General features: G+C 33.5%; 1 protein-coding gene across 1 annotated transcript; it reads left to right on the top strand.

The window, feature by feature from the left end:
- The first annotated feature begins 491 nt into the window (after positions 1–491).
- On the top strand, positions 492–12,281 carry LOC142612548 (uncharacterized). The gene is made up of 5 exons (XM_075784631.1): positions 492–917; positions 1,022–1,099; positions 3,603–3,684; positions 10,296–10,438; positions 11,902–12,281. Exons 1-5 carry the CDS (start codon positions 660–662, stop codon positions 12,109–12,111), a joined length of 771 nt encoding a protein of 256 aa, XP_075640746.1. The 5' UTR covers positions 492–659; the 3' UTR covers positions 12,112–12,281.
- Positions 12,282–22,292: the final 10,011 nt, after the last annotated feature.

Below are 22,292 nucleotides of genomic sequence, written 5' to 3' on the forward strand. Positions count from 1 at the left end.
CAAACGGTTATGCAAGTTACACTTGATTCCTACCTCTCCTCGAATCTAGGGGAGGTTCCAATCTTGATAACCGCCTGTAAGAACACTATAAAAAGGCTGTTTCAGACAAGGCCAAGGTACGTTCATTTTTTACACCAAAAAAGTTGGAACTCATAACATGGAGAGAAAAACTAACTTCACCATCGGAGGGTTTTCGGCGAAATTTGGCCGCCTTTCGATTCGCTTTTCTTTTTTCAGGCCGCAGAAAGAACCAGTAGTCCTTTCAAGTCCGAAACATCCAGCCTACTGATTTTCTTTGCATCATCAACTTCTATCGTTTTATTAGTCAAAAAGAAAAAGAAAAAGAAAAAGAAAAAGAAAAAAGTAGTGAAAATGGGTATCAAAACGAATATGTCCCTATTATTAATTATAATGAATTCTTTTAGAAAAGAAAAAAGAAAAAAAAAAAAAAATCGGAAGTCATTTATGTGGCTGAAATTTCACTTTCAAATGCAGCAACGTCCTTTTTCTCAAATTCCCATCTCTCCAACTCCACTGTATGACTCGTGTCACCGACTCATGATTCCTTATAATTTAGTACTACTATGTCTTTATTATGATGGGATAACCCAACACACTTCTGTTGTTGTTTCCCGAAAGTGAGAGAATTCATCGAAACCATGAAACCATCTCCACTTTTTCTCCCAAAGCCAATCACTATCATTAGAACACAACCGCTCTTCTTCACTCAAACTCCCAAATTCACTTCAAATGTCAAACCGACAATCTTTCAGTTTAGTCCACATAGCATCAGACTCTGTCCAGTCTCCATGTCCACCCACTCGGTCCACTCTTCATCACCCGTAATCGAGTCCGATGTCCAACGACCCGATTCAGGCCCATCGTTTTTGACCTCCACAGAAGAGCACGTTGAGAAGGTACTGGCTACAAGTACAACCTTGAAATTCTCAAACAAAATGTTTGACATGTGACTTTATTTCTCGTTGTTTTCATATGTGTGTATTTATGTATGTTAATGTAGGCTATTTATGGATGTCGTTTCCTGACGCTTCTGGGAGTCTTGGGGACTTTAGTTGGATCGTTTTTATGTTTTATCAAGGTATGCACTTTTCACTTCATGATTTTATTGTTTGGCATTGTAAATATATTCCTGTAAGAAGTTACTATACACACACACACACACACACACACAAATATATGATTATGCTGTTTGAAATTGTCTCAATTTGGTTTGTAGTGTTGATCAGCGTCTAAATGTGGTCGTCTCCATTTGGGTATTCGGAGTTTCTGGTAGCTGATTTGCATAGTGTTTATAAGTGTAACTTTTATGCTAATATGTGGCAAAAAGCTAAATGTTAGCTTATTTTCAAAAAAGCTAGTTTTGTTAAATTAAAAAAAAAACTGAGACAAAATGCTAATTTTTTTACCAAACATGCGAAATAATGTTACGTAAAAAAGAGATCTTTGTCTAATATTTGCCTAGAAATGGTGGACTTTGGGTGTATTATCTGGATATAACTTTTTCAAGTACATTGTAAGACCCAAGTCAACTCACCCAAGCCCTAATCCCAAATTAAATTCAACTTCATCGACCCTTAACATGACAAAATTGGATTTGGCTTGATAATCCTTTCGGTTGGTCATATGTATTTTTTAGGCCTCTATCACCTTGCATTTATTATATCCTTATTCATTACATCTATCTAGGTCACTTTCGTCAATATTGATAGAAGAAAATAAAATATTTTAGAGAGACAAATTGGATCCAAGAAAAAGAAAGAGAGGTAATTAATTATTAATGTAGTTCGGCCCGACGGCTTACATCCACGGCAGAAAGCCCTTGATGGTTACATCTTTACTATAAGCTTTGTTTGCAATAAACCAATAGTAGGGTTTTTTTTATAGTAGGATAAATCCTAACTAATTCAGATTATAAGACTAGCAATACAAGCGGAAATATATTTTTTTGCATGCACACCAATTAGGAATTTCTTTGCTTGTACACCAAATAGGATTAAACTTGGACCTTGACTAGGAATGAGGCCTTGATATCTTTAACAACTTTAAGCCTCCTTCTGACTAATTTCACTCATTCTGTTCGAAGTAAGTCACACTAGCGTATTCATTGTATTTATCTCTAGCAACTGTCCTTATCTTTTCCTCAAATGGATAGTGTGGAACTCTTCCCCATTTCTCACTACATTCAAGTATTGATCAAGCAAATTACTTAAAGGGAATGTTTTAGCTAATCTTTGTCCACTTAGTATTTCATATGTGATTGATTTAACTGGGCACTAGTAGCAGACGCTGAAACTCATTTCTCTAAAGGATCCTTTCAGATAATGTGACTAAGGTTTGTTGATGCCTTGATGACGGTCCTCCTTTCTCAAGGAATGAAACCCACTGTGTAAAATGATTTTTTCTTTTTGATAAGCAATAATTCATCAGAAACTAGAAAAACATCAATTGGACAGGAAGTATACTAGATGTACATCATACTAAACTTTGCTAAAAGTACAGTGATTGTTAAACTCTAAGAAGTTTGAGAATGAGAAACTTCCTGATGCTGACACCAATTCAAACAGATCTAGAATTGTCCTCTCACACCCATCGCACTGTGTAAAAAGATTAGGACACTAAACATGGCTGGAGTTTCTTTCAAATACATCATGAAATCTAAAATCTTATTTCATCAATTGGTTGGCACTATCAGTGTATCAATGAATAAATTAATTCATCTCTATAATGTATTTATTTGTTTTTTACTTCTAAGATTTGGTGATTTAATCTATTGTTACTGTTGTACTTCGATATTTTGAAACATTGCTATTCCAAGCCACGGAGAATTTCTTGGAAGGTGAAAAATAAATGAAGTCTATTTACTTGAAAGAATTATGGTTCCAAGAATAATATATGCTTAGTTTTTTGAATCATAGAAATGCTTTTAAATAATAGAATCTGATCCAGTAAAATGTTATTGGTGAAGTTTTCTGACGTAGTATCTAATAAGTGCCCCAGTCAGGTATGATAGACAACATATTCGAGTGATATGTTGGGATTTGAATGAGAGGATGCGCCTAATAATTGTTAAAGGATAAGTAACAGAAACATTTTTTTTTTGTCATGTTAAAAGATGGATGTATCAGTGTGAGCAGTTATATAAATACTGATGAATGAGATATAGCTCAATGGTGTTGAGAGGGTTTTCCCAGTTACTTCAGGTTAAACCATTATAGGTTATAGGTTCAAGCTCACTCATTTTTTAAATGAGTTAGTTTGGTTATAAAAAGTTGTAAACAGATTGTTTTTATCTGTCTCAAAAGCAAATGTATACAATCTTATGATAATTAGTGTGATAAAATTTTAAATCAGTAGGTTATTAGGTCGTATATTACACATGCCAAACCTTGTTAGTCTCTCTCTCATTAATTTTTTTTCCTCTCATAAAATACTATGGCTCATGTTTGCTGCTGTTCTGGTTTCACATGCTCTATAGATAAATATTGGTTGATTAATTTAAAATAATTTAATGGTTTTACATTGAAGAACTGTTACCTGTTGCAAATCTCCTTAATGCAATGAGTTCTGCTGTTGACATGTAGGGCTGCACTTATGTTGTGTCATCTTTTATGGAGTACTCTGTAAATAGAGGGAAAGTGATTCTGATGCTGGTTGAGGCCATAGGTGAGTGTTTATGAACTATTGCTGGTATTCATGCTCCATTTGTACTTCTTGCTTGTCTCATAAATTGAATGATGCTCCACTTTCTTTTTTCTCTTTTTTTTTTTTTGGTGTGCGTTCTAGGTGACAAATATATAGCTCTCCATTGTTAAACATAATTGAATTTATTATGTGAAAGTAGATGTTGCAAAAATTTATTAATTTATAGATGAGATTACATGACCTAATGATATTGGAAATTAACAGCATAGTGTGGCATAGCAATTGGTTTGCCATGAGATTAGATCTTTCTAAACTTTAAATTCCAGCAGTGAGTCTTGAGTTATAGCAATAAATCTTTTGCCATAAATTTTGTTGTAAGTTCACTTTAAAGATTTTCTTCTGTAGAAAATTGTAACAGGTTTTTGGCAGATACTTTTGTGCACCATAATGGAACATGGTTGTTGATGATTTGCACTAAGCAATGATCGTTCTAAGATCCAAAAAAGTAATGGTCATTATATGAACTGTGTATAGTATACCTTAGTGCAAATTATCAACCAGGTATACTATACACAGTTCGTATAATGACCATTACTTTTTTGGATCTTAGAACGATCATTGCTTAGTGCAAATTATCAACCATGTTCTTGGGATCAAGTTATAACATACACAGTTCATTTATCACATGAACTGTGTATATTATACTGATCCCAAGAACGGTTTCTATTAAAAGGCTCTTATTAGGGAAATAAGAAATAGTTCTTAAGATCTCTATCATTTTCAATTACCAGTTTGAGGCTAAAACGTAATAGAGCTCCAAAAAAAGATGAAATAATCAAGGAAATTCCATATCTTGTTAGTCAATGAGCTGTAACTCAGATAATACTTCCCCTATAAGAATGGGGTTAAAGGTGAGGTCTTAGGTCCAAGACTCACTGAATGGGCGTGTGAATTACTAGTCACAAAACCAATAAAAAAGTGTGGACATACATCAATAAAGAAGCATATATTTGTCAAACTTATGAGTCGAAAAACCAATAAAAAATTATGGACACACATCAATAAAGAAGCACATATTTGTCAACTGGAGGATTCTAACGAACATAAAGACCTCATCTCTTTTCTTTTTCATTTTTCTTTTATTAGTATAATTTGTACTCAGCATCCCCTAAGGTTATTCAGTGAGTGAAAACTATACTTATAAAAAATGAAAAAGAAAAGAGATGGTGCTTTCCACGAGCATTTATTTCTCTTTAAAGACACCGCGTTAAGAGAGGAACCACTTTCCATATCTCTCCATTACTTCTCTTTCCAAAATGTCCCTTCTAACACGATAACTTTCCAATACAGAATGAGGCATTGCCCAAGAAACACCAAACGGAGAACCAAAGACCACCATTCTCGAGCCACCATACAATGTAGAAAGAGATGCATCACACTCTTTCCCTGGTTCTTGCACAAAAAGCGCCAACCCATAATTTTTTTATTTTTTTGAAAGTAAGAAAAAATTTTATTGAAAAAAGACTACTTCATGCTAAAGCCAACCCACAATAATCAACCCTTATTTTGGTAGATTATCTGTAGTTAATGCCTTATCTAATGTCGCACACCAAAAGAAGAAAGCCATCTTTGATGGTACACAAACACTCCATATGTACTGCCATGGAAAATACTTCCCTTCTCCTCTCAATGCTTTGTAATAGCTCTTCACTTGGAGGCCTTTGGACTTTGAAGGGACCCATACCAGACAATCTACTCCCCCATGATGCAACTTTGTAGCATAAATATCTTCCAACAAGTAAGCCATTGATTCTAATTCCCAATTATTCACCTCTTTAATGAACAGCAATTTCGAATAAAAAGAACCATGTCTATACTCTAAATTGTTCACAACCTTAGCTTCTCTATCCTTTGCACCCAGAATAGGTCTCTTCTACATCCAGTTTGCCCCCAAAATTCCAGATTTCAATTGACTATGCTAACATTCATTAGCTCTAAGGATGGAGTCAAGTATTTGTGTGCCTTGAATAGATGCATTTTGTGTGCAGATACCACACTGCCTAACATGCACTTCAAACTATTTGCCAAAACTTTAGCCATACTTTTATAATTAATACCCATCAGACTAATTGGCCTAAATCCTTCACTTCAAGTGCTCCAACATTTTTAGGAATCAAAGCCACAAAGGTACCATTTGTACTATGTTTGAACATACCTTTGTCATGGAAGTCAATGAAAACTTGCAATGTGTCCTCTTTGGCCACATTCCAACAGGATTGGAAGAATGTAATAGTAAACCATCAGGACCAGTTGTTATTGGCAAATATTCTAGGACATCAATGAGTTCTGATGGATACTCATTACTGTCCTTGGTGTGGCAGACAACACAAAAAGTGGATTGTTGAATGTTTGAGCAAGAACAGAGTTTCTAAAATTTTCACTAATGAATTACTTTCTCTAATTGAATAGACACATAGATTAGGTGCTTGCAAAAGTATCAGCACATCAATGTGTTCTGATGGATATGTATTCACTAATGTATCTAAGTGATTTTCCTTAATGTGAGATACAACACAGGGGGGATTGGGATTAATGAACAAGTACAAGTTTCTTCCACTCCTTTTGTTTTGAAGTAAAATCTTTTCCAACATAAAATATTTTTATATGTAAAATATTTTTAGTAAAATATTTTCAGGTGTTTGGTATGATAAGTGAAAATTTTCAAGCAAACCACCAAAACCGATGGCTTCGCACCAAAGCCACTGGTGTCAAAGGTTCGGTGATTGGACCATTAGAATCGGCAACCGTAGTGGTGGCTCCTGCAATTGGACAGTTGGAATTGGCAATTAGAGTGGTGGCTTTGATGATTGGACTGTTGATGATCATTGTCAGAGCGATCTCTCTGGTGACCAAACTGCCAACACCTGTCGACAAAATGGCATCTTCGGTCACTAGACCTTTGGCATTAGTTGTGATGCGGCATCTTTGGCCATCGGACCGCCAACACTAGTCGTTGATGTGGCGTCTTCGGCCATCGAATCACAGGCACCGATCACTGGTGAGGCGTCTCCTACCACTGAACCGTCGGCACCAGGCACCAGATTGTCGGAGTGGAGTCATGGCCACTGGATCGTTGGGACTAGTTGCCAAAATGGTGTCTCTGGCTACCAAATTGATGATCCAGAAGGGGGAGGGGAAGTCATTGTGTGTTTTTGAAAAATGTTTAGGGAAATTACATTTACCTCCTTAAACTCTACCTCATGCTACATTTTGCATTCTAAACTTTTCGAATGCGCGTTTTGCACTCTAAACTATGATTCCTGTTACATTTTACACCCTGCCGTTAAGCTTGCTGTTAACTTAGAAGAAAATTCAAAGTTTAGGGTGCAAAGTGTAATAAGGAGTATAATTTAGGGTGGTAAATTGTAATTTATATTTTGTTTTTAAAGCATTGAGAAGAGGGGCAATTAGGTCTTTTGTAGGAATAATGAGGCTAGTGTGGCTGAGCTTATGAAATCCTCCAATAGATTCCTTTTTTGGGATGTGAGCTTCTTTAGGGGTGTGCATGTTCGGGAATTAGAGGCTTTGTCAAGCTTCATGGAAACCATATATGGTTTTTAAATAAGGGGTTTTGGTGGGGATAAGATGTGTTGGATTCCTAGCAAAGATAAGGGGTTCATGGTGAAAGATTATTATAGAATTTTGGTTGGTCCTATTATTTACGGTTTTCCTTAGAGAAGTATTTGGAAGTAGTAGATTCCCTCTAGAGTAGCTTTCGTTGTATGGATTGTTGCCTTAGGGAAATGCTTGACGATTGATAATTTACGAAAAAGGAAGGTGTGGATTTTGGATTGGTGCTACATGTGCAAGAGTAATGGTGAATCAGTTGACCATCTCTTCCTTCACTGTCCCGATGCTATGGATCTATGGTCTATGGTTTTGGGTTTATTTGAAGTATCTTGGGTTATGCTGCATACTGTTTTGGGGTTGTTAGGGTGTTGGCAAGGCAGCTTTGGTTGTCATCGAAATGATTATATATGGTCCATCGTTCTTCATGGCTTAATGTGGTGTCTTTGGAGGGAGAGAAATAGTCGTTGTTTTGAAGATATTGAGAGATGTATTCCGACTCTCAAGCTTTTCTTTTTTAGAACTTTATTGGATTGGTTGTTTGCGTTGCAAAACCAATCATTCCCTTCTTTTATTGATTTCTTAGATTCATGTAATTTTTGTATTTGATTTGTTGTCCCCTTGTTCACTCCTTGTGTACTAGGGTGTTTCCTTTTTGAGATCAATATATCTTATTACTTATTTAAAAAAAAAAAAAAGGTCTTTTCACGTGGTGTCATATTTTTTCATCCAAGTTAACAGCAAACTTAACATCGGGGTACAAAGTGTAACAAGAGTTATAGTTTAGGAGGCAAAAAGTGCATTCGAAAAGTTTAAGGTACAAAATGTAACACGAGGTATAGCTTAAGGTGATAAAGTGTAATTTTTCCAAAATGTTTTATTAAATTTTCAAATGTAAAACATTTTACAACTTTTTGTAAAGGATTGTATGGTCAATGGAAAATATTTTACAAGTGTGACCATATTTTACCAGCAAACAAATACCCAAAATGAGAAAACATTTTATGAAAAATATTTTACTTCAAAACAAATGGAGTGTAAATAAATATTGCGCCAATTGTGTGGTCTTTTCCTATATTTATATCTTACATTTTTTTTCAAAATTATGTAAGGTGTTTTTCCCTTTTGGTTTGCTCAATATGTGATTAACTCTCTATATATGCACTTCCCTCAACACTAGGAGATGTTAATTGTGGTTGCATCCATAAGAAGCTTGGGTATAGGGAATATAACAATTGACTTTCCATTTCTATTGGTCATATGAGAGAGAGAGAGAGAGAGAGAGAGAGAGAGAAAGAGAGAGAAGCACAGAGGAACATTGAGTGAAAGCAAGTGGCACAAGACAGATTGAAAGCAAATGACGTATACCAAAGACTACTATTATTAACAGCCCGTCAAGGCCAGATGTTCATTTTTAGGTACAGTAACAGTGACATGTCAGTAGGCTCAAGTCTGAACAAGTAATAGCAGGAGATGTGTAGGATGAACTCCTTCAAAGCAAAGCTGATTCAGTAGCCTTGTGCAGCCAGACCTATGATTATTTTAGACTTATTTGAAGCAATCAGTGTAATCTCATACATCCAGCTGTTTTCTGGATAAAATTAATGCCATACTTTTTTTCCCTTCCGCCAACATGGCTTTCTGAATTCAAAATGAGATTTTTATATCTGTTCTTTAGCTAATGTGTTAGAGGCGGAAGACTTGACCTGTGCAGAAATGTCTCTATCTTAGAAAACATATCTTGTGGGTTTGCTTGGCAATCCTTGGTAGAGCTTATTTATTTGGAGAAAGAATTTTCCTTGGTGTAACCAAGGCAAAAGTGTCGTATTCACCAGTGATCATTCCAGTCTCAGCAGGGGATGAGAGTATGACAGCCAATGGTCCTACAAGAACAAAGGTTTCTTGACTTTTGAGCTGTTACCCAAATACATATGATGTGAGTGCTTTTCACCCCTAGGTGGGGTTGGGAATCCTTATGATATGAAGATGAGAGAGACTGTTAAAGGGTTGCTATAGGCTGTGTGCAGGTAGATGTTATAATCTTCATAATTGTAAGAGTGACGGTTGAGTTTCAGAATATATATATATATATATATATATATATATATATATATATAAAAGAAATAGTAGTGGGTGGGGGAGTTAATTGAGCACCTTTTGATTCATTGTATGGTTGCTGGAGATGTTTGGTCTTTTTTTTTTTTCTTTATTTGGCTCATCATGGGTTATGCTGAAGTTGTTGTCCAAATGCTAAGCTGTTGGAAAGGGAGCTTTCATTTTTTGCTTAGTAATAATTCTCAGGGACCACAGCTTGGAATACAGTTCCTTTGTGTCCTATGGAATATTTTGGTTGAGCAAAATAGGTGAACTCTTGATTGGGATGAACATCCAAACCACATGATTAAACAATCAGTGCTAAGATGTTTATATGATTGGATGGTTGTTTTATAGGAATCACTCCCTCATGTTCTTTTTAAGAATTTGTAGATAGCCTAATGGCCCTAAACAGAAAATGTAAAATTCAGGACCTATTATGTACTTTTGTTCATTTGCTTTTATGAACAAAATTATTCTAATAAAATGGGGTCCTTAAAAAGGTTACGTGAAAAGCCAATTATGCATGTATTCTGGAAGAGTTCTAAACTTGTATGAAGAGTCTTGATCGCAAAAATATTCTTAGAGCAAAGAAGTGATGGGACACATACTGTTCTTCTTTGATCATGAACTCAGGATTTCAAATTGAAGGTTAGATCTAGTTAATCACTGGCCTTTTAGTGTTGGACTAGGGGTTATATGATGCACAGACTAAACTAATATGTTTTTTGGGGAACAATGTTGTTGTTTTCAGCACTACAGTACAGAACCTTGTATACAGAGTACTTGCATGGAAGTGAAAATAAATGCATGCATAATGGCAAAAAGAAGCACATCTTGTCTGATTTGTGCAGTAAAGACTCCCTGTTAGCCAGCTGAAGTAACTAATTACTACTCTATTGCACTTGTAGATGTCTATCTTTTGGGAACTGTGATGCTGGTTTTTGGAATGGGTCTTTATGAACTCTTTGTCAGCAATCTTGACAGTTCAAAATCATTGTCGGAGGAAAAAATTCCATACAGATCAAATCTATTTGGCTTATTCACCCTAAAGGTAGGTGAGAATTCTTTCAGCTATTGAGCAACTTCAATGCCTGTATATCTGTTTTGCTTTCTAGTTTAGCCCGTGTGTGTGGGTGACACAGGACAAAACCTAAATGATACAACAATAATATTGAAGAAAGAAAATTTGAAGGATAGAAAACCTAGGAATCAGCACTTAAAGTTGGTTTTGAATCTGCACTAGACCATTGGAAAATTCCAAGAGAAATTTTATTACAATCAAATTGGATACATTATTCAAGGGAGTACAATGCTATGCTTATATAGACTACTTTACCTTAATTCTAATTGATTTAAGAAATCTCAATTTTAATTTAATTGTGAAATCCCAATTATTGAACTACAAAAAAGAAACTTGATTTTTAGGAAATTAAGTGTATGTTTGGCAAAAATAATTTTTTCTAACTTATTTTACTATTCAGCTTATTTTTGCTACTATTCATTGTTTCTGCTGCACTTTTTGGTATTATTCATGGGTCTCACTATACCATTTCAACTAAATTTTACCTTTATATACAGTACTTTTAGCAAAAAATGTTCAGTTTCAGCAAAATAAACGGATCCTAAACAGATTCTAAATTAAATACTAATGAACCTAATTAACTACTAAGACCTAAAATAATATACAATTGACTTCCAAAATTAAATAAGACCAAATTAAAGTAAATATTTGTTGATGACCAAAACGATGCAATGATAAAATGAAGAATAGAAAAATAAAGAGTAGATAACCTAAGAGTCAAACACCTAGGCTTGCTTGGAATCGGCACCAAGCAAGAGATAACATACCTTCAAGAGTCAAAACCTACAGTTGGTTGTAGTCAACACCCAACCGACCATTGGAAAATTTCCAAGATAAATTTTATTACTCAATTAAACTGTAAATACTGTCTCCGTAAAAGAACAATACTATGCTTGAATATTTGACTCTAATTCTAATTGACTTTGGAAATCCTAATTCTTGAATTCCAAAAATAACATTGATTCTAGGAAATTAAATAAAATACTAGTTGACCTAATTAACTACTAAGACCTAAAATCAGATATGGTCGACTTCTAAAATTAAATAAGACTAAATTAAGATAAATATTTACTGTATTTGCACTTCCCACATTGGTGTGTCTAAAGCCAACCTTGACTTGTTTGATGTTTTAAGTCAATTAATTGTTCATTTATGAAAGTTTTACTGCTCTGTAGGGTAAAAGTATTTGGAAAATGATATTAGTAGGTGATTTCCTCCTTGAAGTTGAATTTGTCACTTCTTTCAATAGCTTTGAGATGGCTTTACCTTGCTCTAATAGCAATAATGCATTTCTACTTGTCCTCTCGTCTTTTCTGCTTTTCCATGCTTGACTTATTAATGTTGTGACTGAACTTTACTAGCTGGAAAAGCAAATATTGATAGTATCTTTGTTTAGCTTATAGCTATACTTCAATTTACATTTTCATTTCCAGGAACGGCCTAAATGGTTAGATATAAAAACCGTCAATGAGCTGAAAACCAAGATTGGCCATGTTATAGTGATGATTCTTCTAATTGGGCTTTTTGACAAGAGTAAGAAGGCAGTTATACACTCTCCTTTTGATTTGCTTTGCTTCTCTGCTTCTGTCCTCCTTTCCTCTGGTTCCCTGTTTCTGCTGTCTAAGCTCAATGACTCAAACTGATGGTTGTCATAAATGATACTTTGAAAATATGTAATGAAATTTGTATAAATGATATACACCAGGTAATGTATATATGTTAAAATATGGTTGAGTGTAAGTTAAAATCTGAACCTTGTAATATGATAAAGTTGAAGTTTCATCCTATTAGATTTGCCTTAGTTGTTAAGTTACATTTGAATTGGGCTACCTGAACCAATTGTGTCATAAGTGACTTTTTACCTTATAGTTTTATTGATACTGTTGACCATATTTCTGTTTACTTACCGTAAATACAAAATTGTGTGAGCACCTGAGGCTGTCTGCTAAGCTTATTAGATATATGGCAAAATTTTAACAACTAGATTGGTGTAGTACACTCCATTACTACTTCTTTTTATTATCAAATACTAAACATATTTTATTATTTGAGCTAACTGGAACTCACAAAATTAGATGTTCAAATTAGTGGTGGCTCCAGGATTTTTTTTCTAAGGGGGTCAATAGTGTCTTGAGCTAGGATTTTGTGGGGAGTAAAAAAATAAAATGATTATTATTATTATTTTGTATATACAATTGTCATATTACATACAATAATCTAACATAGTATTTTAAATAGTATACAATACAACTATACTGTACAATAGTATTAAAAAATTATTAATAGTTTAAAGATCGGTAAAAAAACAACAATTGAATGCATGAATAAATAAAAATAAATAACTAATCATAATATTTGTCAAATTAATAATAATTTATTATAATTGTATGTAATATCAATTAAATAAAAATAAATAATAAAGAAGAACAGTAACACACCTAGCTAAGAGTAGGTCTGGGAGTAAGCATGCTACCAAGGAAAAAAAATAGTAACTTATATGAGATTTTGCTTTTGAAATGTATGGATCTTTAACCACATATGTGGTCATTCTCTTGGAATTGGAGCAAGCACTAAAAGACTTTTTGGACTCAAAAAAGTGTAGGACATTTATCAAACTACTTAATTAGACAAAAAGAAAACATAGAAGGGAGAAAGAGAGAATGAGAAAAGAATCATAGATGTAAATATAGATCAGTTGGTTGTACAAGTGGTGTAATTCTTTGTTGATGAAGAAGAAAAGTGTAGGAAAAAACCGTTTTATTCTACCATCAACGGTAAAGTAAGTTAGAGTATAGAGAGAAGGTTTATTTATTTATTAACAAATGATCAATTTTAAGAGTTGTGCTATTGACACAACATTTATGCAATATAATCTAGGTGGAAAGTTGTTAAAGATATATAAAAAAGTAATGTTACTTATGAGTTTAGATAAAAAGTCAATTACAAGTCACTTAACTTTTATTGTAAAAATATTGTGAAAATAACTCTAAGATGATCATATTTCAAGTTTATTTCAATTGGGTTTGAACAAAATTTAGGGTCATGGTATTCAAATTTTATTTTAGGAGTAAAAAAAAAATTATATATATATTTTTTGGGGCGAGGCTAGGGGTTTCATTTGAACCCCCTAAGTTGGCTGTAGAGCTGTCCCTGGTTCAAATGTTACTTAAATCAATAATATTTCAATCAGTTATGCACATTTTGAAGGGTTTCAAATTCCCGACCTCACATTTCATCTTTTTACAAAAGGAGGAAAAAAGGTGTCATTTGAGGTGGTTAGTGGCCTACATAAATTAATGATTAACGAAGGATTTCTATAATCACTCAAATGGCTTTTGTTGCATTTAACATAACTTATATAACTTTTTGAATGTACCAATATGGCATGAATGATTCTATGCTGATTCTATGTTGAAAAAGTTACATATGTGATGGAAGGGAAAGGCATAAGTCCTACTAGTGATCGAAAAGACACTAGATCTAATATGATCTGCGAATCTGGCTGAAAAGCTATTCCATAAGGTATTATTCCTTTTTATTGATACCACATATAGAGTATCATTCCTAAAATTTTCTATTAATATTTTGTGTTCTAGTTTGTCTCCTTGTGGAGTGCCGTCTTTGTTCTGTTCACCTAATATGGTTAATATGTGTATTAGGCAGTCTAATGTGTGAATGTGATTATGCATTTTAGGCTTTGTAAGGCTATGGCCAAACTGCTTGTAAATTGTAAAAATTTTAAAAACATTTTCATTATTCTAAAAGAATCAAGTCCGGGATAAGTTTAAAGCTCGATTCGTTAACGAATTAAGTTACAATTTTATTTTTATTTATTTATTTATTATTAAAAAAAAAGCACAATATTCAATATTCCAAAAAAAAAAAAAAAAAAGCACACACGCATAAGGAAAAAGGAATATAGTTTTAACACTTAGACATATCACAAACTCTACTAAAAAATTATGATAACTTTTAGTTACAACAAATTAACTCGACTCAAATTGTTTGTGTACCTTAAAGATAATAATTATTGTGTAACTTAAAGGAAAAGTTTGTCCAAAAATATTTTTTTAATTCATGTTTTATAAAAACTATTAATTACTATTGAAGTGTGAATGAATTAGTGAGTAAATTAGAGTATTGTTTGATCTTTGATGGCTATTATGCAATGAGATAGAAAATAGAATTTTCTTTTTGTTAAAAAAATATAATTAGTTAATTTATTTAGCCAACTTAATAATAAACCTTATGAATGAGAAATGAAAACATCAAACTTGAACATAAAAATTGAGTTTAATCTTAAAAATCGAGTTTGGTTAATTGAATCTAATTACAAAAGAAACAAACCATGTTTGATCACTTTTTTTTTATTATTTTTTTTTAGAGAGTTTCAACCTATGACATCCACTCTTGATTAGGGGTGGCAAAATTGGACACGACCCGCGAACCTGACACGACACGACATGAAATTAGTAGGTTATGAGTTGAGGGTTAATGGGTTCGTGTCATATTCGGGTTGACACGACTAACCCGTTTGATAAACGGGTTGGGTTAGGGTTCAACTTATAGAACCCGTCTGACTCATCTGACCCATTTAATTAAATGAAATTTTACCAATATACCATTCAAACTATAAGTATATAAACTTATTAGTTGTTGTAGTTTATTTTCTTTGACGTATTGTGATTGATTATTTATGATATTGAAATATGCTTTAGTTTTGAATGATTATTTGTGATATAATTACTCATTAGTTCTGAATTTTATATTTAAAATATTTATTTGCTTATTTTTCCATAAATATTTTTCTTCATTTTGATAAAATTGGATAAATAGGTCGACACGACTGACCCGTTTAATAAATGGGTTGTGTTAGGGTTGAGGAATCTTGACCCGTTTAATAAACATGTCAGGTTAGTGTTGACCCATATAGTCGGATATGTATGAGTTGACACGACACGAACCCGACACGCGAACACGAATTGCCACCCCTACTCTTGATGATAGCTCTTTATCATTAGATTAAGACACCAATCGGTATTTGGTGAAAGCCAAATTTGAACCTTAGATTTCTTATTCAACCATAAAAGATTTTACCAATTGAGCTAACTAAAAGCTACATATTTAATCACATTATAGTACTTGGCTCTTCTAGTACATTGCGGCCCTACTTCTTTTTAGAAAATAATTTATTTTTTCATCTATCTATAATATTAACAATTAATAAAGAAGAGGGGCCAGTGACATTATGGATGTGTCGACTGACCCTAAATAGAATTCAATGGTGAAAATAGATTCATGTACCTAACTTCAACTTCTGGGGCCTCCAAAGCCACTGCAATTGATTATGAAATTCGGATTTGGATCTGGTGCAATATCCTAGGTATTGCACTTTGCACCGGGTGCAATTACACTACATCTATTCATATTAATTTTTACCACTTTCATATTTTAACTTTAACTTTTTAACTTTTTCAACTCCTTTTTAATTTTTTTTATTCAATGGTTGAGATTGAAAGTTTCTTTTTTAAACTTTCAATCTCAACCGTGGATTACTATTGCATCAGGTGCAATACCTAGGGTATTGCACTTGATCTGAATCCATGAAATCCACTGTCACTAGTCAACGAAATCCACTGGTCAACGGCACAATGCATGAAGTTTCTAATTAGAAAACAAATGGAGCTTCTCTATTTCAAGCATTCTATTACCGTTGAGATTAGTGGTAAATAAATTGTCACGTTATTTAAAATATTAAATGATGCGATAGTTTGTACGTTTTTAAATTTATAAAAATTTAATCTAAAGCATAAAATGGTATAGGATTTGACATCATTATATCAAGACAAAAGTGACTCAATGTTGCTAGTTGATAATTATAGCAATGGAAGAATGATTTGTACCTTTCATTTCATACTCACTTGGATGGAGTCCAGCAAATCACAGTGGTCTACGTTAGCTCATACATATTTAATCCTCATATCCCTCTATGGTATAAAACAAGGTGTATCTTTTCAAAGGACAAAAAAAAAAAAAAAAAGAAAAAAAAAAAAAGAAAAAAAGAAAAGAAGGAAGCAAAGAAATCTGCAGCAAGACCTTGACAATTATAATGTATCAAATATTCATTATTGCTGAGGTGAAGCATATGATTAATGTCTGCCCATATTCGTGTGTGCGCGATTGTGGCCCGCCACCCCACTGACTTACATATTTTCTTATCCCACATCGACAAATGGTCCAAGAATATCTGAAGGTATACTTTTATTCCTTCCTAAGTTTCTTACATATTCAAACCCTAAGTGCATGCAATCAAACATTTTATATATATAATAGATTTCATCAATAGATTCAATAGATTTTTATCGTTGGCGGATGCCCCATAACGATTTATTTATTTATTTTTTATCTGCAGGTTAAGATATCAATAAGCTTTTGCTGTTGACAAAGTTTGAATCTCGTATCTCTTAATCAATCACAAGAAACTTTAGGAGTTAAGTTAGCTAAAACCCACCACATCCAATCAAACTCAAAAAAAAAAAAACGATAAGATTAAAAATGGAGCTCGGCTGCTATAAAGTTATTCAAATTTGAAAATTTCGAGTTATTTTTTTTGCAGAGTAGTGTCTATTTGACTTATGAGATCTTAAAATTTTGATTCTCTATAAAAATGCTTTTGGAAGAACCCTTAAGTCAAGTTGAAATTTCCTATACTAACACCGACCCCAATGCCAGAAAGGAAAAGAAAGTAACGTTCAGTAAAATTGAGTCAGAAGCAACAAAAGGAATACTAGATTAAAAGAATTGAAACCTACTTTTATACTAGGGTACCTACTGAATTAACCTGCAATAAAAGACTCAGGAATTGGAGGTCTATTCTTTTTCTGGTTATGTTTTTTTTTTTGGGGGGGAGGGGAGGGGTGGTGGTCTGTGAGTTTTAGTTTTGCCAACACAATTAATTGTGGTGAGTCTCGTTAATTTGCTATCACTCACACATTACAGTAACTAGTTTGTAATCTCATGCATATGTATTGATACATTTAAAGATATACAATAAGATGTATAATAATATATATATATATATATATATATATATATATATATATATATATATATATATATAAAATTTAAGTACTATTGATAGTCATTTTTTCATTTTGTTAACTCTTTAAAAAATTTTGTATGGATATTATTAGGTATTAAATGTAAATAGTTTTTTTTTTTTTTTTTTATAATTATTGTGAAGCTTTTTTTTAAAAATTTTTTTTACTACGATTCATTTATTTTAGACTCTTTGGTTTTTGTATTTAATAATTCACTTGAATGAATATTTATGATGTGATTCCACATTTGATTCTAAACATAAGAAATAAAACTCTTTAAGAATAAATAATTTAGTACACATGGCGCAAAATTAGAACTTTAATTTGGAATTCTAATTTGAGTTTTTCTCAGCTTCACCTATTATATATATATATATATATATATATTTGAATTTTTTAAAGATATGATGGATGCACTTCATCTATTTATTCCTTGCATTATTAATAACTTTAGTTCGAAAATTACACTATACATGCATGATGTAGGATGTTATACGCCATCAAATGTATTATTGCTATTATTTTGTATGTTTACGATCTTTAAACCTATATATTCAAGTTTTTGGTTACGTGAGAACCCCAACATTTATTTCCTCAATCTTAGGTATTTTGAAGTTGTTATTTGTCAAAGTAAAGTTTTGCATCAATTAGAATTTGTTTAAAGATATTTTTACACGAAATAAGTTTATTCGAGACTTTAAATTGGTTCATATATTTCGAAACTAAAATCAAGAGAGTTTAATTGAGTTTATAGTAAATTCCAGTGTTTTCTGTATGGATTCAAAGATTTTATGGAGTTTATTCATGTTTTTTTTTTCTCCGGAGTAATTGAGTTTATTTATGTTCTTGTTCTTCCTCCGTTATCAATACATCAATATACCTGCACGGAGGTTATTTGAGTTGACTAGGTGAAATTTTTTAACAAAAAAATGTTAATACTGTTTGTTAGAAACTGGCGCCTTGAGGAAAAACTAGATTAAAATTATGCTTTCCTTCTTGGAAAATTAGTAGGGATTCATATTCTAAAATGTTTATCATGAGCACTTTTTAATTGAAAAGATTAAATGTTAGGAACCCGGTGGTTCCTAATGGGGACGAATAGGAATCGTAGGGGAATTGATTTAATTTGAGGTAATCACTCTCTATAGAGAAAGAAAGAGACTAAGAGAGAAAGATGCACTAATGCACTAAGAAAATAATTTATTCCTTATTGATATCAAATGTTGAATTGGCACTTGCATCTTTGATTCTTGGATCACCGACACTTGAATTGCCAATTCTTGAATCGTAGACTCTTGAGTGGGAGCCTCCATTCGTGCATCAAGAATTAGTTCTTGGTCCTCCTGCAAGAAATTCGTGGGCTCTTGCATCTTAGATTCTTGGGTGATAGTCTCCATTGATGTATCAAGGATTGGTACTCGAAAACAATCTTGTAGGGTGCATATGAAATGCACCAATTTGTGCACAAACTCGATGCCTCCGCATCTTGGATGCATTCCCACACTTCTCCTTCCATGCAACAAGAGGTAATGGAAACCATGTGATGTGATGGTGTGTTGTCTAAAGCAAAGAATTCATAAAGCTTGACAAGCCACCGAAAAGGATCTTCGCCTTTGAAATAAAACTCCATGAGAGCTTGACGAATTCTGTTGGCTTTGGTCATCTCAAGATCGATGTCTCTGATACCACTAGTTAGGAACCCGTGGTTTCTAATAGGGACGAATATAAATTGCAGGAGAATTGACTTAATTCGAAGTAGTCTCCATAGAGAAAGAAAGAGATTAAGAGAGAAAGATGCACTAATGCATTAAGAAATTGGTTTATTCTTCATTGATATCTAATATTGAATTACAATTATGTATTTATAGGAGACTAGTTCTAATTTCATTGGCTTACATGACTCAAGATAATTGGTTAATTAGTTCAATATGTGCTTTATAAATTAAGCCATATGTTAAATGAGGTACATGTGCTCAAATCATAACCAACTCATTCTAATCTTAATAAACTACCTAATTATTAAAGGGATTATAACATTTATTTCTTATTCTTAATGTTAAACATTTGTTTGTATATGAATTGAACGAAAACTGTATAAAGGGTTTCTTTTTTATAAACAGGTATTTGAGTGAAGTACGACTAGTACATGTAGTACAATACTACAGTGAGTTGGGTTTAATGGGCTTGTAGTTCCTTTTACTACTTTGCTCATACTTCATTCATATTTACTTAAGAAAACTAAGCACTATATATAGTACCATGGTGATAAGAGAGGACTCCCATATATTCAAATGAGTAAGATTAAAAGGAGCCAATGCAATAGATTCACTCTTATTAAAGAGCAAGAAAGGTTGTTTTCCAAGTTGACATGACATAAAATCTAAAGGACTGGAAGAAACGAAAACTAACAAACTCCAAAACACCACGTTTTTTTACATGTGGTAGAGATGCATGACCTAATCGAGAGTAATATAAATTCCATGTATGACAAAACATAAGTTGAAACTGTTGATATTGAGATTACTGATGAAGGAATATGAAGAAAGGACATCCTAAACAACGTCCCAACCTTATGGTCGGTCCCAACAGTCTATCAATTCGAGTGGTTGGTTGCTTGAATCTGTGCATGATTGGCCTAGAATATTACGATAAAACAAAACGATGGCGGCAATCTTAGACTAACGATGGCAATGCTTGACGTGATAGAGTGTTTGAGAATTGAGAGATGAAGGGTGATTTTTTTAGAACCCTAAGTTCTGATACCATGAAAAGACTAAAGAGTACATTTAATCATGTGTAAAACACACTATACAAAAAACCATCAAATACAAATAATTATGAGTACGTAGCAGAATAATACAGTAAATTTAGGCTCTTTTGAAATAGTATCCTAACATTACTAATGATTGACGTTTCCATGAAATGCTAACTTTATTAGTATGAAATGGCTAGAGCTACTAGTCACATATCATTTACAGCCAGAGTAGAGGGTTGTTTTTGTGTGTGTGTGTGTGTGTGTGTGTGTGTAGGATTCCCATTTTCAAAGTAATGAAGTAAATCTTGCTTGGTCCTTTCAAAGTTGCACCTTCCTTTCGTTGTCTAACTTGCATACTGCTTCAACTTTAGTAGGAGTGGAGAAGGTATATCATGCATTGAGTATATGTTTCTTCTCTCTCACAGCAAGCAACATATACCCGATACAAAATATATTTTTCCATTAAATTCCGAAATACTAAAAGGTGGATAAAAAAGTTAGGAACTAGTAATTTTGTATACGTTTTAAGTGGGGGAAAGATGATTCACCTTTAAATGTCTTTATTAGAAATATCAATTAATATTATTAACTTATACAACTCTAACTATGAACTAGTAATTTTAATAAGTGCACAAAACATATATGTGTGATCACCATTTGTTAAGAGAGCATCGGAAGTATCATGACTAGAAATCCCCGCAAATAGTTATGCCAAAAACCATAGCAAGTGTCAAAATCATTGATAGGCAATCCACCATCACAAAATGAAAATGGCCATTGTAAGTGCACAATTTGTACCCGGTTCAATCACTAGATAGACTCAAGCCCAAAAAAGCCTTATACAATAAAAATTTGTAGAGCGTGGGCTTAAAACCTAGGTCTTATGGATATTGAACAACAGATGGAGGGCTAAATTGCCACTATACACACACAATCAATGGATAAGAATAACAGATATTCTCCTCAGACATAAGCCGATGATAGCTTGTATTGCCTTTCTTTCTTTTAATAATAACTTACAAGTAAAAACATCTCCCCTTCTTTCCTTCTCTTTCTCCTTTTATATCATTCTCCCTCTTCCCTTTACCATCCACGTGTAACACAAATTAATAATCCAGATTTTTTTTTTCTCCACCGCCCTCTAGAGGTCATCAAATAACAGCTGTAAGGCTAGCTGGAACTGTTCAAATATCATTTCTCCATTAATGCGACCAGAGAGGTAGGTGCAGGGTCTTTAATGCGGTGGTAGCAGCCTTTTCCCTTGATATTTCTCATACACTCCTCCTTTCCATAACTGTGAAACATATCTTTACCCAACAGACCTTCCAGAATTCCCTCTCCAAACACCATGATGTGTCCTAGGAGCCTCACTTGACTAAGCCGAGGAGATGCCCTTCCTCGGACAATCCTAACAACCTTTCTGGCAAGAGTTAGCTTGTGGGTCTCAAAGGCTTTGCTCGAACAAGCTCACACCACCAAGTCAGGCCCTAGGCCCAAATGCGTATTTTTGACCATTCTACTCCCACAATAGCCCCTCAAAACTTCATTTTTCTCCCCATCCGAAGAGAAAATTGGAGTTTTGAACCAACGCCAGTCTCCACATGCTTCGCGAACTGCCACGTGTGAAAGAATCACTTCACTTCTTTTAAACTGCTTCTAACGCTTCGAAATCTGTAACGCTCGCATTAATGGCTGTAAGTTACACTTTATCCCCCACGTTTAATGGTGAGATGCGCATCTAATGGTCCAGATTCTTTCTCGAATTTGGGCGGGATAAGTCCCATTCAAGGCCGCCTCTTACACACCAAAACACCTAGGAAACCGAAATTCAACCTCTCACTTCAGAAATCAATCAAATTTCAAAATTTCCTAATCTCTTTCCTCTCACGAAACTTGCGAAGAAGTATCTGCCTCTTTACCATAAGTTCTCAATTGTTTTAATTCATTTCTCCTCGACTATTGTCCTTGG

This window comes from Castanea sativa, chromosome 10 (assembly GCF_040712315.1).
Source record: "Castanea sativa cultivar Marrone di Chiusa Pesio chromosome 10, ASM4071231v1".
Taxonomy (NCBI): Eukaryota; Viridiplantae; Streptophyta; class Magnoliopsida; order Fagales; family Fagaceae; genus Castanea; species Castanea sativa.